The 16,551-nt window shown below is 40.7% G+C and overlaps 2 protein-coding genes across 4 annotated transcripts; both read right to left on the bottom strand.

Moving 5' to 3' along the window:
• Window positions 1–506: 506 nt before the first annotated feature.
• trmo (tRNA methyltransferase O) lies at window positions 507–5,974 on the bottom strand. The gene is made up of 6 exons (XM_012882334.3): window positions 5,785–5,974; window positions 3,908–4,056; window positions 3,546–3,720; window positions 2,077–2,234; window positions 1,364–1,888; window positions 507–1,274 (listed from the first exon to the last, which is right to left on the bottom strand). Exons 1-6 carry the CDS (start codon window positions 5,871–5,873, stop codon window positions 1,030–1,032), a joined length of 1,341 nt encoding a protein of 446 aa, XP_012737788.2. The 5' UTR covers window positions 5,874–5,974; the 3' UTR covers window positions 507–1,029.
• Window positions 5,975–10,953: 4,979 nt separating this feature from the next.
• Window positions 10,954–13,311, bottom strand: hemgn (hemogen). 3 transcript variants are annotated; one of them, XM_036137573.1, is made up of 5 exons: window positions 13,042–13,311; window positions 12,679–12,769; window positions 11,871–12,319; window positions 11,532–11,840; window positions 10,954–11,449 (listed from the first exon to the last, which is right to left on the bottom strand). In XM_036137573.1, exons 1-5 carry the CDS (start codon window positions 13,109–13,111, stop codon window positions 11,352–11,354), a joined length of 1,017 nt encoding a protein of 338 aa, XP_035993466.1. In that variant the 5' UTR covers window positions 13,112–13,311; the 3' UTR covers window positions 10,954–11,351. The 3 variants fall into 3 exon arrangements, with proteins under 3 accessions (XP_035993466.1, XP_021164024.2, XP_021164015.2); XM_021308349.2 differs by having other exon boundaries at window positions 11,532–12,319; window positions 12,691–12,769; window positions 13,042–13,309; XM_021308340.2 differs by having other exon boundaries at window positions 11,532–12,319; window positions 13,042–13,307.
• Window positions 13,312–16,551: the final 3,240 nt, after the last annotated feature.

The raw sequence follows: 16,551 nt of genomic DNA, 5'->3' as shown, positions 1-16,551 counted from the left end.
TCTTCTTCTTCTTGTTAATGGTGGTTGGCAAACGACGTCCTGGCGCATTACTGCCCCCAACTGGAATGGAGTGTGGCTCGGGATACTAAATTTATACAAATTTGTTGTTTTATACAAAACAAATATACATATTTGTTTTTTCTTGTATATATATATATAAAGAAAAAAGAAAAAAACTAATATTATTTAATAAAAAAACAACCAAAAATTCGGTCTGACAGAGTTGATGGTGAATGACAGAGGTGACAAAGAGCTGACCAGACAGTTCAGTGTCAGTAAAAAGAAACTACTGCATTCCAAATGACAACTTAGTTAACATAAGTGCTGAATTGTTGTACAACATGCAGAGAAAAACTCTTTTCTGTTCTCTCTAAACGGAGAACAGAAATATAAATAAAATGATACAGGCAACAACTCTTTGAAATACACTGTAAATTAATTCAAATCTTTCCAAATCTCTTGAAGGGAAAATAAACTCTTTATTATTATTATAAAAATAATAAAACTGATGTCCAAATCCTTTATTTCACAAAAGTTCATTTAAATTTTGTAAATTGTCAGTTATGGTGTTGGCGCAGTATGGTTGAGACACAACTTAGGAAGAAAAAAACAAAAGAATAACATAAGTCTATCAAAGCTAGTTAGCCCTGCTAGCAAATGGAAGAAAAATAAAGCGGTCATGGGTTCCTCAGAGCTCTTGGATCCCTCCAATAATGCCTGATTATTTTTTACACATCTTTAGCACAAGTGTTAGTAAATGTTACCAGTACTGTATGTCGTGAATTTGTAACAGAACAATTTTATTCACCAATGCTTTAAAAGTTCCCTGGTGAGGATAACAGAATCAGCAAAATACAAACTAATACATTTTGAAAAAGAAAAAAGAAACAAATATATTTAAACCATTTTTTTTATTTAACTGACAGGAATAAAACTGAATATCTCCTCAGATTCCCAGAATGTTGTATTAAGAGGTTTATCTGCGTGGAAACTTTGCAGAAAGGAGAATTTAACGGGCAGATTGTCGTTCTACTCCAGTGGCTCCTCAGCTTGCTGCGATCCCACAGGGCGGACCTGCAGAACCTCGGCGAACCCTTGTCCAAACCAGCAAGTGACATCCGCCGTGTCCAGAGTGAAGAAGAAGAGTCTGTCCCTGCATCGGGTTCTCCTGTAAACGGACCTGGGATCTGCTGACAGCACGCCCCTGATGGCAGCGGCGGCCTCCTCTGGACTGCGCAGAAACTTAAATCTGGGCCTGCTGCAGTCGGACGGCTCTGTCAGAGACACGAGGTTTTAAAGTCACTCACAAACAACAGCAGCCTCTAGTGGAGGAACTTTTTTTTTTTTTTATCTGTCGCCCTACCTGACAGATGTGCAGGAACGAACTCCTCCAGCTGTTCCTGAGCATGAGGGGTAAAGCGCACATCCAGGCGGGAAACCGGAGGCTCTCGGATCCAGTCGGCAACGGTTGTGCTGGATTCTCCACCATAGCAGGGCCGGTCCACGATCGGTGCTGGAGGTTCGGCTTTGACACAGTCTGGAACTCTGGCTTTGCTCTTACACTCAGGTGGAGATGGGTCATCCTTGTTTATAAATGACTCGACTTCTCTCAGCAAACTGTCTGCTTCTTTGGGCAGAATAAACTGAGCAGGCTGCCGACAAATCTCATCTTTATCGTCATCACCTGCTCTTTTCTCTTCTCGCTGAGCATCTTGGTCTAGATGGAAGTTTAAAAGGTCCGTCTCGTTTTCAGACACACCCAGCAGACGCGGGTTCGAGTCCATCGCTGTCCTCTCGCGGGGCGAGTCGTATTCAGGGATGTAAGGTTTGATGTCCAGGACAGGAGTGCCAGCAATCATGTCGATGTCGGAGAGATGCAGTGTGTCGCCTAGAAAATAAATACATGCACATGACAGCCTAAACATCAAGGCTGGCGACATGATAAAATGTTCCAGGAAATAACAATTAAATGACACGTTTGTTCAAAGCAGCGTGGACCTCAACCAATTTCTGCAAAGCGAAAAAAACTACACCTGTCTCACGTGAACAACTCTTGGATGTGAAATGATTTCTTACCCTGAATTTTATCCAGCTTTGCCAGCGTCAGTCCCAGGGAGTTTGGCCGGTGTGGGCTTCGTGTCGAGTAGACGCCGACTCTCTGGCCATTCAATCTGGGCGGCTTCACTTTGGCTTTGTGGCTCAGGTGTCCGTTTTTATGGAAAAGAAATATAATCCTGTAAAGATTGAATATTATCAATAAATATATAGAACTATGCGTTCACAACACACTCTCATTTGAGCAATCATAGCAGAAAAAGAGGCAAAACATCATAATTTGATGTCCTTTGCCTCCCCAGAAGAGATGAGTGATGTTTTAATAGCAATTTAATAGGCAGGAAGGTGCTTAAGGTAATCTCTGTGTTTCATTCTTGCACTGAGAAGATGATCTTGGTGTCTTCCAGTGATGATGCTCAGCATGGGCTACAGTGTTTAATGGTGCAGTGTGAAATGTCCGGGATGAGGGTTAGCTCCTCCAAGTCTAAGGGTGTTGAACTCAAGACTAAAATCCAAACTACATACAGGGGGAAAAAAAATAAAAAAAAGAGTCTAAGCTCAGGCAGGAGTTCAACTATCTTGACGTCTTGATCACCAGTGATGGTAGGATGGAACGGAGGATGGATTGGGGCTTAACTGCAGTAATGTGGGCTATGATCAGGTTTAACCCCGGTGAAGCTGAGCTGAAAATCATGTCATGTCTCCGATTTTGGTATCAAGTGTCTGAAATGACCTCAGGGGAATATCAAAAAACTCACTGGAGGGACATTATACGCCTTTAAATCCCCATGAGGAGCTCCACAAAGTCGCTGGCAAGATGTCGGAGGACTTCCCTCAGACAGCTTTAAATAATAATAATCATCTTTATTTGTTGTTGCATCACAAATTCCAATAAAATGTTTCCTCTGCATTTGGCCCATCCCCTGAGGAAGCAGTGGGGCGGCACCAGCAGTGGCCGGGCAGCATTCTGGGGCTGAGGGTCTTGCTCAGGGACCCAGATACTGTGGAATTCAGCGCCTGCTCTAACCACTAGGCCAAAACTTTAGTTTCACATCCCAACTAAATCTAACACCAACTATATATTTTTGCTAAATAAACTGTGATAAGGTTATCTCAGGAATCGTTCATTAATTTACTGTATTTCCAAAGCACCACCACAAAAACAAAAGGTCAAGCAGTCAGCCTCGGGGAACGCCACCTGAGTCCATTCGAACCTGCAGTGTCCATTTGAGCACACTGAAATGAATTTTGTTAAAAGGTGCTTATTCTTTGGTATAGTTTATAAAAATTTTTTAAAAAAGTGGATAATACTATGGAAGCCGTGTTTATCAGCAGGCCAGAATGCATCTTTTTCTTATTGTTTACATAAAGCATGAGGAAATAATCAGAATCTAATGCATTTGATCGGACAGTCGACTCGTTTTGCTCGCACCAAGCCCACCTCAGGTTTTCTAACGCTGTCCACGGAACATGCGGTATATGCGACCTACCAGACATGCGAATACTGTTCGAGGCCCACCAGAGCATGCTCAGGGTTGTTGAATACACTCTGCTGGACCTGAAGCCGCGCCCGTGACGGGCCGCAGATCGTCGGCTGCCTGGGCGTCCCGTTCTTCAAGGAGAAACAGGAGCTGATGTAACCGATCGGCACAGTCTGGATCTTTCCTGCAATGTGATGTGAACGCCATCCAAAATCGATGGCGTTTAGGTTTAAAGTTGCATAAAATTTAAGAATAAAAATTTGAAAAAGGCACAATTCAAAACAACACATACAAACGTGACATAATTCTGTAGAGTATGTGCATATTAAATAGGAAAGAAAACATAATGGACCTATAAAATAAATATCTACCTTGCTGTAACGCATCTTGCGCTGATAATGAAGGTGATGAAGGTGTGTAGTCCTTTTTATCATGGCCAGTGAAGTCAGTGGTTGACACAGCAGTCTGTATTGAGAGCAGATGTTTGCGATGAGCTCTGGCAGCACTGTCCAGCGTCTGCCTGTTCAGAGAAGGTGGAGAAAGAAGATTATTTACTGAGATGAAGGAGTGGGATGTCTGCGCTGTGGAAAGACCAATGCAATGCAGGAGATGTCTTAAAGTCTTCAGATTCTGGTAAAAAGGACTATTTCACTAATTCTAAGGAATATGCAAACTACATTAAATCAGCGCTGGTTCATAATCTAAAATATTTCAGATAGTCAAACCAGGACCGGGTCATTCTAATCTGAATAAAAATACCAAAAACCTTTAATCTATTTGTAAAAACATCAGAAGAGTCTATTTCAGGAAGCTTTAAAAGTTAGACTGCTAGTCTAACTATGGATTATATTATGCAGTGAAAAGAAATAGTTTAAAATGCAAATCAAAAACAAGGCAGACAAAAAGAGTTTATGATCTGGGAAACCTATACTTATTTAATGAAATGATAATAAAGGTTATTTTGGTCTTTAGTCAAACAGACCACTTTAAATGAGATCCAGTTCTAAATGCACCAAAAAACAGAGGAATAGGGGATTTTTTTTTTTTTACAATTAACAAGACACCTAAAATTCAGTTCATGCTCCATGAAACCTTTAATTGATTGGTGAAACAATAACAAAGGCAATTATGAAGTAATGTATGGGATGTGGACCATTTTCAGTGAAATTTTATTTATTTTTTATTTGGTAACTCAATTAAAAGACCAGATAATTACAAAATACAGTTTTTGATTTGTTAAACTTATTCCATGTACAGAAACACAAAAGACAAAAGAGCGTAGCAAACTGTGTAATGGTCTGTCTTATAAAAATATACACTGGGATCAGTAATCTGAACTTTCACAAGTTAAACAGGGGTTCTATAAAAACTCAGAAATGTTTAATATTTCTTAAATGATCCGGTCCTGTTTAGTGTTATCTAAACACTGTGTGTCCAAGCTGGATCCAGTTTAAGTTTTCTGAAGGCTTAAAAGGATTAAAAGATGTCGGACATCTATGGGTCAGTCCGCCTTCTCAGTGAAAGCATCACATTTATGGAACTCTTTGCCTCTGGAGCTGAAGTCACAGACTGATGTTCGACTTTTCTCCACAAGATTGAAAAAATGGCTCAAAGACAATCAAGTGTGAGCACTAAACTGGCTTGTATTGTATTGTTTGTTTTAACTTCTCTTGTTTTTTATGCATTTGTGTGTCGTTACTAACCTCCCTCCCCCTTAATACTTACACCTTTTAAAAGCCTAACCAGGGACGAAGGCTGCAAATTAGCCCATGGCTACAAGCCTTATGTACTTGGACATCGGCCACCTGTTTAGTTGCAATGTTTAATTGTACTGTCCCTGTCAAATAAATAAATAAATAAAATAAAGGCTAACATACATCGAAATTGCAGTTAAAGACTTCATACATATGAAATTGTATTTTTTTTTCTTAATAAAATTAGCTGACATTTTAAAATAATCCTCTAAAATTTAGATTTGTCCAAGTAGGTCTTTTGTTAATGCATCTCATCTAGAATGTTTTAACAGTCAGAATGAATTACAGATTAACTGTTTATTTTGACACAAATAAAAACTAGTTTCCCATGTTATAAATTCCCGTGTTTTTTAGCATATAATAAATGTTTATTATTTTTAAAAACAGCTGACCAAATAAAGTTCTGAGTCCTTAAAACAGTGAAATCGCCCTTTAACTAACAGCCCAATCGGATGCTAACTTCAGCGTGGTCCTTTTTTATTATTTTAACGTACCTCAAATTTTTTATTTCTTTCCGCATTACAGAAATCTGCTGACTTATCTTCGTAATGTTCTCTCCGCAGTGCTCACACAGCGGACTCATGTTTTACTGAAATAAAGAAAGAACAACGGCAGAAAACAGATTTCATCCAGCTAGCCTCTAGCTTTGTAGTCTTCTTCTTCTTCTTCTTCTTCTTCTTCTTCTTGCGTTTATTGGCAGTTGGCAAACATCTTTTCGGTGCGCATTATCGCCACCAACTGGTGAGAAGTGTGGGTGAGAATGGCCACATTTCTTAAGATACTTATATTTATATATCTATATCTATAATATTAATTTACAAATACTAAATCCTCCTAATAATTCCTGTTATTATTAAGTATTTAAATAAATATTGATAACATTTATTTTTTTAAATTTTCTGCAGAATATCTACCACCATTTAACTTTCTCCTTTTAAAGGTCTCTGACCAAATAACTTATTTCTTCTTCATACTTCTTACAATACATTCCTACATGTTCTACTATTTCTTCTTGTCCACGATATTCACATTTACCTGACATAATGTTTCCCTATTTTAAATAATGTGTTATTTAATTTTAGCCTCTAGCTTCAACGACACAAACGGACTACAAGCCTCTACTGGGTGGAAGTTAAACGTCATCCAACCGGAAGCAGCCCGACAAAGCGGAAGCATTTGCAGGATTTTATTGTTGGCCAACAAAGACTGTTTACAGTGAAAAGCAAACAGCTCACCTGAAGCGTTAAAGCGCCTAGGTCAGACACGTCCAAACTGCGGCCCGAGGCCCATTTGTGGCCCCTGCACTGATTTTGGGTACTCCCCCCAAAAAAATTATTTCAAGAAAGATTTGGTCCTGATGCTTTTAGTTTTTAATTAGGGAAAATGATTACAGAAAAGTTAAAATCTTAAGTTAAACTAAAAATGTTAAGTACAACACAAACTATTCATCTTTTAATAAACACACTTTTGATATATTTTTTTAATTTCATAGTAACATCTATCCAATGACATTTAATTACCCAAATGTAGACTTTGGTGCAATAAAATCTGCTTTGAATTCGGTTATTAAAATTGCCCAATTACAGCAAGTGTTTTCAAAGAACAGCTGACCCAAATACTGTTCTTATATTGCGAGACCAAAAAGGGTAAAGTTTATTCTTTTTAATTAGTCAAATTAATTGAACTCGGTGGAGAAAGTGGCTGAGAGGAGGGTGTTGTCCAAGCTCACATCCATCATGGACAACACCTTCCACCCCCTGTACCAGACTGTAGAGGAGCTGAGCAGCTCCTTTAGTGACAGGCTTAGACATCCTGTCTGTAAAAAGGAGCGCTACCACAGGTCTTCATCCCGGCTGCAACCAGATTATACAATGCTGCACTATAACTGTAACTATAACTGTAACAACCAATGTGCAATTCTATTTAATACACTGTGCAATAACCTGTGCAATAATCCTGAAAAGAAGTGACTCCTGCTGTTATTACCACTTTAATGTACGTCAATACATATGTATATAGTCACCGTGAATGTACATGAGATTTCCTTTTTGTATTTTAATTTTTCTTATTTTTTTAAACCACTGTATATATATAGACACACTGTATATACCGGATGCACCTTTTGCTCGTTTTGGCACCTTCTTTTGATTATTGATTACTGAGCCGATGTGACAAGTGAATTTCTCCAATGTCAGATCAATAAAGTCTTATCATATCTTATCTTATCTTAAATTGTTCAAAATAATTTGCAAACTGGATGACCATCTTTTAATACAACAAATGGGGCAAAACCCTTTTTTTATTTTGGATCTACAATGATTTATACATTCATTTCCCACAAAATCAGACTAATTTAATTATTTAAAATTATCATATTTTGTAGAGCAGCTAAAATATTAACATTTATTTAATTTTTTTGGTTTTAAAAAAATTGTGTTAATTTTTTGGCCCTATAGTTCCTTTGACTTGATCATTTTGGCCCTTTCACCAAAAAGTTTAAACAAGGTGATCATGCACAGAGCATGAAGCTGTCTAAAAATCGTGTCAGTTCATGGAGGAAGATTCTTATACTGAATCATTCTCTTGTTTTTCTAACAGCAGGTGGCAGCAAAGAGGTGGGTAAAAAAATTGGCCTTGGGGACTTGAACATAGGGGTTTTATACCGCTTCTAATTCATCCATTGTCCACACCTGTTTGTTCTTGCAGGGTCGGGGTCGCTGGGTGAGAGGCAGGCAGCGCAGAGACACACAGCCATGCACACACACACAGGTTAGGTTAATTGTTGAGATCAATTAAGTGAAGTTTTTTAGACTGGGAGGAAGCAAGAGTACCCAGTGAGAACCCAAATGGTGAGAACATGCAAACTCCATGCAGATAGTTCCCAGACTGGGATTCAAACCCTTGACATTCTTGCTGCGAGGGCAAGGCACGAGCGCCACCAACTGTGCAGCTCCCACCTCTTTTCAGAGCTTTTTATTTTATCAGATGTCAGAAGAAAATGGCGACGTTTGTTCATCTAGCACGCACGGCTATTTTCAATAAAGTCTTTAAAGCCACACAAGATGATAAACCACATTGCTCTGCTGTAGGATCTAATTATACATTCTCAAGTAAAATAAGTTGTGTCAAACTTTTCATTTCCAAAACCAGCAATTTCTGACGAGGAAAGGTCCAAATTTGGACGTGGTCTGGTGTGCATCCAGACCAATTTGGGGTGTCAAAATGACCGAACGGACAAGGAGCTGGCATGTTTAGAATGTGGTCGAGGGGTCATACGGTAGATCACATTTGGAGGGGTGTTTCAGACGGTAGCTGCAGTGTCAAACAGTGAAAACTGAGTGAAGGTCAGCAGACGGAGGGAATGCTTTATTTAGACTCCACAGATGCAGTTTGACAGGGGGTCGCATGCAGGCCCAGATGGTAGTATTATGCCGTTGCTTTATTTATGGGTGAAACCCAGTCCATCACAGCGACAAACAACCATGCCCACCCAATGGCAAGTTGGAGAAAGCAATTAACCTAACAGTCATGTTTATAGAACCCATGCATGCAAAGGGAAAACATGCAAGCTTCATGCAGAAAGACCCCAGGCCAGGATTCAAACCCAGGACCTTCTTGCTGCAAGGCAACAGCGCTACCAACTATACTTAATATAGTATAGTAATAATGTAATAATGCAAGGCCTCGCCTTGCATTATTACTCCACCTGCACACTTGTGCACTTTGAAACTTGTTGTTGTTGTCCAGAAAACACAGCACTTCTGCTGCTCTTACATAATGACTCCTATTAATACTAAAAACAGAACTACCTCAGCCTTCTATTTTATTTTATTTTATTTATTTATTTATTTTATTTATTTTTGTTGGCCTGATTTGCACTAATATTTTATTGACTGTCCATGTACAATTTAAAAACCAAATTTTGCTGCTTTTATTTATTTCTTCACTGCATTGCCCTCTTATTTACTTTTATCTGAATGTTATGTTGTCTGTGTACTTAGTCTGGTAAATATGTCTTGTCTTCACCGTGGGATAGTGAGAAACGTAATTTCGATCTCTTTGTATGTCTGGAGCATATGAAGAAATTGACTATAAAGTTGATTGATTGATTGGTTGGTTGGTTGATTGATTGATTGATTGATTGATTGATTGATTGATTGATTGATTGATTGATTGATTGATTGATTGATTGATAGCAGCGGAAAATCATTCAGTGGTTTTCTTTATTTTTATTCCTACTTTGCCTAACCTCATGAACCTCATTGAGGAAGAAGGCCAAGAGGGACCAGAGCAGTTATCAGATCAAAGGAGGGCTATTTCCAAGAATCTAAAATGATGTTTCGAGTCATTTCCCAACCATTTGTTTGCTACGTCATTTGATATACTTTTGCTTCACAGTTTTGACGTCCACACTATGTATATAAAACGTAAAAAGTAATAAAAATAAAGTAAAATCAGAGCAAAGACGTTTGCATTTTGCAGTGGCACCATAACCAGAAGCAGAGGATGAAGCAATAAGTTACATTTAATTTGAATAACAATGACATTTTTTTTTATTCTAGTGGCATTTCTGCTGCACTGAACTATTGACTTCCACTTGAGTAATATTAATTGGAAGCGGCTTTTAAGTTTTAAGCAACTTCACCCACCTCTGAGCAGAAGAAGTGGACTGAATACAAGTTTGTGTTGCATCAGTTGAGCAATGACTACTGATCACCTTTTGTCCTGCCAGTGCTGTGGAGAAACAATCCAGTGCCTCTCTTGGTTTCATGATGGGGGTTAAGGGAACCTGAGGTTACCGTTAACTTTGGCTCGTTTGTTTTACTCATCCTGAAATGCCTTCCGAGGAGTACAAAAATAAAAACGCCAAAAAAGATTGAAACTTTTTCCACCATGACATCATTTACAATCCATCAGGAAAACATTCTTGTTATAAAGAGAAATATGAAGAATGGAAAGAGCACAATAACCTGTTTGAATGTGTATAAACGGCCCTAAACTAATATTTCAAAGCGCCATTTCCTTTGGTTTCATTAGTCAGACTTCTTCATTTACAGTCTCCGCATCTCTGACCTCAGCCGCCTTCAGGTGAGCCTAGAGAATTTCTTCTAGGTTTTTTTTAATGGCCTTTGGCCAGGCCGTTTAAAAACAAACGTATTATTTTGGTGAACCAATTCTTTTATTCGTTAATTTAATCAGACTTAGCGAGATGCTGAAAAATATCATCTTCTCGTAGACGCCTGATGTCATGAGCTGCGAGGTTTTAGCAGGACCAAAGTGCAGGAAGGACCTCCGAACTCGCGTGATGGAAGCAAGAATTTGATTTAAACTATATAAAAAAAATAAAGGTACAAATCAACAAATGAACAGAAAACAAAGAAAATAACGGCATAGCATGGAGCAAATTCTGATTTATGTCATTTATTTCCAAACCCTCAATCTCATGTGACTCTTGAGTAATAATAACACATCTGACTACCTAATGAAATCTAAAAACATCACTGTTTTTAGATTTCATTTATTATCTGTATTTATATTCTTCTAAACTTTTTAATGCTTTCAAAGCTCATCCCTGGAATTAACCCAACAAACAAAACAAAAAGAAATGTGTTTTTCACAATCTTTGAATATTTTTCTGACTGAGATGAAAGTAATGACCAGCCTTTTATGACATAAGAAGTGAATTTTATTGAAGTTTTTTTTTTACAAAAATCAAATTAAAGATGATCCACGCTTACACATGTTGAGATTTCACTACAATTAGTAGTTATTCCTACTTAAATAAAGAAAGTAAAATTTAGCTCCTCACTCAATGCAAAGTACCAAAAAAAAAGGAGAATTTGTTAAAAGCGGTCAGTAAAGCGCATTTCAAAATAAATAACCATGCAGGTCTGGTTTGCTCTCAAGCATTTCTTTTTCTCCAAAAAAAAAAAAAAGCAATAATTGGCTCTCCTCAAAGAGAAAATGCACACTAACCAAAATAAACCTCAGACACACGCTGTGACCTAGGAAGAGAGAAGATGCACGATCTGGACTGAAGCGGCAGCTGAACAGGGACGAGTTACAGCTGATTTCCTGGAAAGTATTCCTGAGGCAGAGGAGGACCGGACAGTGTTGGGACGGAGTACATTTTGTTCATCAGCGGCGGTTCGTTGAAGCCTGAAAAAAGATACGCAGATGAACCGTTAATGAGAGCTCAGCTTGAAGAACATCACCATCCGGCGCTCCGTGACGGTCCTACCTTCATCCTCTCTGTCGTTTTGCGAAGGGGAGACATCATCTTCATCGTCAGGGCCCAAGTCCTCTATCAGGACCCGGTCCAGGGACTCTCTGCCTCCTGACTCCGTGTAGAGGGTCTCCACCCGGGGAGGAGCTGAGGGAGGAGCGAGAGCTGCAGCAGACTCAGAGTCTTGAGATGGAGCTCGGAATGGAACGGCATCGGGGAATTGGAATGGGACGTCTTCAGGGGCTGGAAGCTGGACCGGAACATCATTAAGAGCTTTAACTGGGTTTGGGACTGCATAGGAAGCTTCTACTGGTTCTGGAGCACCAAAGGAGGCTTCTACTGGTTCTGGAGGACCATATGAAGCTTCTACTGGTTCTGGAGCACCAAAGGAAGCTTCTACTGGTTCTGGAGGACCATAGGAGGCTTGTCCTTGTTCTGGAGCACCGTAGGAAGCGTCTACTGGGACTGGACCAGCTGGGGCTGAACGTTGAACAGGAACTGGAGCATAATCCACATCCAACTTCTCAAAAACGTCGTTTCGGACCACTTGAAGAACCGGCACCTGAGCGGCTGCCTCCACATCTGGAGCTCGCTGCGCTTCCACAGCCGGCGTGGCGGTCTGAGAGCTCAGCGTTTGACCCGAGATGACTCCAGCCGGCGCCGACGCCACCAGAGCTGCAGGATCGCCTGCCTCCTCCTGGGGGACTGGAAACGGTGGGACGGCATCGGCCTTCCGAGGCCTCCCTCTCCTCTTTGAGCCGCTCCTGTTCTCGGCCCTGGATCGTTTCCTCTGGCTCTCCGCCCTGAAAGAGTTGAGCTCATTAAGCCGAGCAGCAGAGGACACTGACACAGGGCTGTGCGACACGTTTGCACAGCTAATAGTACAAAGTCCTTGACTGTGATCTGGGGCGTCAGTAGACCCACCAGGGCAACCTTTGCTTCCCTCTTGCTCCACATTCAAGATAAACGAGACGAGAGATAAGAAGCGAGAGAGCTGATAGTGTTATCGCCGTGCACTGTAAAGGCCCAGAGAGTTTAGTGCTCAGGTCAAATGTTTTGACTCAAACGTTTCAGCGTAAGCGCTGAAATTTGCGGGACTTCCTCTGAGATCTGCTGCGAGCTGCGTTAACACCGACAGGGCTCTTGTTTAAAATAAATTTACCCAAAAACCCACTGGTTAGTTTCCTTCTCCTCTGCTTCGGCTTTCCTCTTCCTGAGAAGCTCCCTGTCTCGCAGTCGCCGCCGGATCCCACCTGAGACAGATGCAGAAAAAGGGAAAATGTCGACTTAGTGCGCCATAAACTGAAATATGCACTGATCTGCAGCTGTTACACGTGGACCATGAAGTCCCCGGACATTAAAAAAACTAACAGAAATGCTTTATTAGGGTTTTTCCTCTCTGGCCACACGCTTAAAGCCAAACATTTATGAAAACATTATTGAAATAAATCACCACAGACAATAAGATCACAGCATTTCTGTCAGAGCACCTGCAAAATGAGCAAAAATGAGCAAAAGGCATTACCCTCCTCCTCCTCATTCTGGTTTTTATTCTCCGCTTCTTGCATTTGCTCCTGTTGCGACGTCTCCTCCATTCTGGCTGCAGCTATGAATGAATTCAACTGTAAAGGCGCGCCAGCAGACAGCAAAAAAGAAGAAAAAAAGCCACTTCTGTTGTCTATTCCCACCCCCTGGAGGAATTATCTGGTTAAACATTACTCCCAGAGCAGGGGGAGTTCTTGCAGCCTCTGCCTTATCGTGTTTGCAAAGCTGGAGGAGTTGGCACAGAGCTGCCAGAAAAAAAAAAAAAAAAGTAAACCAAAAGCAAGTTTGGTGTGTGTTTGGAGGGTGAGGGAGGCATACAGTGTGTAAAAAGGCAAAAAACTAGACCAAATAATGAAGAAAATGCAGAAAATTGTTTCTTTCTCTCGTCAAAAAGGTCAAGATTTGTGCAGTTTTTGCATAATATTAAACTAAAACTTTTTTTGGTTGATGTTATTCACATGATCATTATAGTTATCCATTAAAAAAAAAAACGTTACAGATCTGTTTCTGTGACGGGGTCAACTGTTTTAAACAGTGACAAGACAAAGTGAGAGATCCCGCCTTCAGACTACAGCAGGGTCCGTCCTCCTCCTTATCTGTCAGACGGAGCGCGCTCAGTTGGGGAGTGTTCTCAATCTGCCCTCAGCATATGGAGGCCTGATGCGTGCGTACAGGCCGCTCTGAGAAGAAAATAAAACCACCCAAATAGATTAAATGGCCCTTAGACGTCCAGCTGTTCAGGGAAGGCTGGGGGGTTCATCTGGATTCAAAATAAATTCAAAAAATAGGGAAAAAAATTAAGTACAGCCCATGATTTAACAGCTAGAGGAACAGCCTTCAGCGGCAATACCTCAAGTCTGCGGTTTTCAGTCTGACTTTATCAGTCTGCCGACATCATGGAGGAGTAATTTCCCTCTGGGATTATTAAAGTATGTCTGATTCTGATTCTGATTCTGACCCAGCTTTCTTTCCAATGTCGCTTCAGTTCATTGAAATTTGCAGAAATGTGCTTCTCCGCAGCTCTCTACAGGTTTCATTGGGACTTTGACTGGACCGTTGTAGCAACTCAATTCTGGTCCTTTTTTTTAGCCATTATGTTGAATGTTTTCTGTTGACGACCCAATTAGGGGGGGCTGTACTTGAAGCAAGAAGGTCCAGGGTTCAAATCCTCGCCTGGGGTTACTGTCTTCCTGTATGGACTTTGCATGTCCTCCCCGTGCATGTGTGGGTTCTCACTCCAGCTTCCTTCTATAGTTAATTGGCCTTAAGTGTCCAGGTTGGACACCTAACCCAGTTCAATTAAATTTTATTTATATAACGGCAATTCATGAAACACGTCATCTCAAGGCACTTTCCAAAGTCAAAATCATTCAAATCCTCCAGTTTGGTGAGAAAGTTTCCTCTCTAAGGAAACCCAGCAGGTTGCATCAAGTCTCTCCAAGCAGCATTCACTCCTCCTGAAAGAGCGTAGAGCCACAGTGGACAGTCGTCTGCATTGTTGATGGCTTTGCAGCAATCCCTCATACTGAGCATGCATGCAGCGACAGTGGAGAGGAAAACTCCCCTTTAACAGGGAGGAGAACCTCCAGCAGAACCAGAACCAGGCTCAGTGTGAACGCTCATCTGCCTCCACCCACTGGGGCTTAGAGAAGACCCACCCCACAACCCTGCACAGATAAGCTGGTGTAGAGAACGGTTGGATGGATGGAGCCAGTTTGGACCGAGCCTCATCCCTAGAGCCTCACATATGGTGTACAAGTAAAAAATGAGCCCAAATCAGCAGCCTTCCACCTCTGTGCCTGGCACTTGGTATGAGTTATTTATATTCAAACTGATGAGTTCCCTTTACTCTTCTACAAACATGCTGCTATAGGACCAAACTTTGGTCTCATTGTTCAAGAACTCTAGTGGTTCATTCAGATGCAGCTATGCAACCACTATCTCATGCTGCTGCCATGTTTTTAGAGAAAAGCCCAAATAAAGCCACTTCCCACTTAATGGAAGTCAAGATTTTGATTATTATTAAACTTATAATTTTAATCTTTCATTTGCACACATATATCTCACCCCCTCTGTCCCTTTAAGACTGAATCCTAATTCAAGATCATTTGAATCAAAACTCCTCTGTGTGCTGGGTTTTTGGTATATTGCTGCTTCTTCAGACGCGGAGCAAGTTTATTTGTAAAGAACATTTCAGTAACAAGACAATGCAAAGTGCTGCACATGAACAGAAGATAAGAAAAGAAAACATTACAGAGGAAAGCACATAGCAGTGGAATAGTAGCAGAAAGTCAAGATATAAGACTGGTTCAGGTCTGAGTCCATCACTACAGCCAGATCTCAGGCCTGATCAGTGGTTTCAGGCATTTACTCAGTGCTTCAACTGGTTTATAGTCACCTGCTGACATGGTGATGTAGAGCTGTGTGTCGTTTGCATAGTAGCTGATGTTGTTTTTATGATCTGAGCTAGAGGAGCATGTAGATGTTGAACAGGAGGGACCCAGGATGGACCCTTGGGGAATCCCACATGGGATTTTTGTCATCTCTGATGTAAAGTTACCTACTGACACAAAAAAGTCCTTTGAGTAGGATTTAAACCTGTTGAGTGCTGTACCAGGCGTTCTAACAAAATGGAGTGATCGACAGTATTAAAACCTGCACTAAGGTCCAACAGAACCAGCACGGTGGTTCATCCACAGTCTGCATTTATATTGATGTTATTGAACATTCTGACAAGGGCGGTCTCTGTGCTGTGGAGAATACGAAAAACTGACTGGAAAATGTCAAAGCGGCAGGTCATTGATAAGAAGGTGTTTAAAGGTAGAGTTGGCGATTTTTCCCAAGTCCCTTTTTGAATAACCGCAGATGTGCAAGACCGTCTTACCTGCTCTTCAGCTCCTCAGGGGCATCACAAGAAAAAAAAAATCTCCCAAATCCACTCTGTTCTTATTTCTTTCTACTGAGTCCTTCTTCTTCTTCTTCCCATAAACTTGTACACGGTTTGCTTCTTGCGACTCTCAGCCATGTTCAAAGTCTACAATGAGAGCAGCGGCGTTTTTACAGGCCTTTATCTCCCACAGAGATAGACTACCAAGACTACCAACTATAGCTTTAATCGTTGAAACTCAGCTTTTTCGGTAATCTAGGAGGTTTGAGATGGGCCTGTAGTTCTGGAGTAGAAGTTTGTCTAAATTGTTCTTTTTCAGCAGTGGTTTGATAATTGCTGTTTTTAGGGACTGGGGGAAAACACCTGACAGAAGGGACGTGTTTATTATCTGAGTCAAATCAGACGCTATGACAGGCAGAACGTTCTTAAAGAAAGCTGTGGGTAGAACATCAAGGCAGCAGAAGGAGGAACTTAGCTGCTGAATGATCTGCTCTAAGCTTTTGTGGTTTATTTGGCTGAATTGGAACATTTCGTCAAGGTTCTGAACGTGATATGGACATACATACTGACCCTCTAATGTTTAGGATTTTCTCAGTAAAGAAG

Source organism: Fundulus heteroclitus, chromosome 5 (assembly GCF_011125445.2).
Source record: "Fundulus heteroclitus isolate FHET01 chromosome 5, MU-UCD_Fhet_4.1, whole genome shotgun sequence".
Classification (NCBI taxonomy): domain Eukaryota; kingdom Metazoa; phylum Chordata; class Actinopteri; order Cyprinodontiformes; family Fundulidae; genus Fundulus; species Fundulus heteroclitus.
This window is presented reverse-complemented; position numbering and strand designations above follow the sequence as displayed.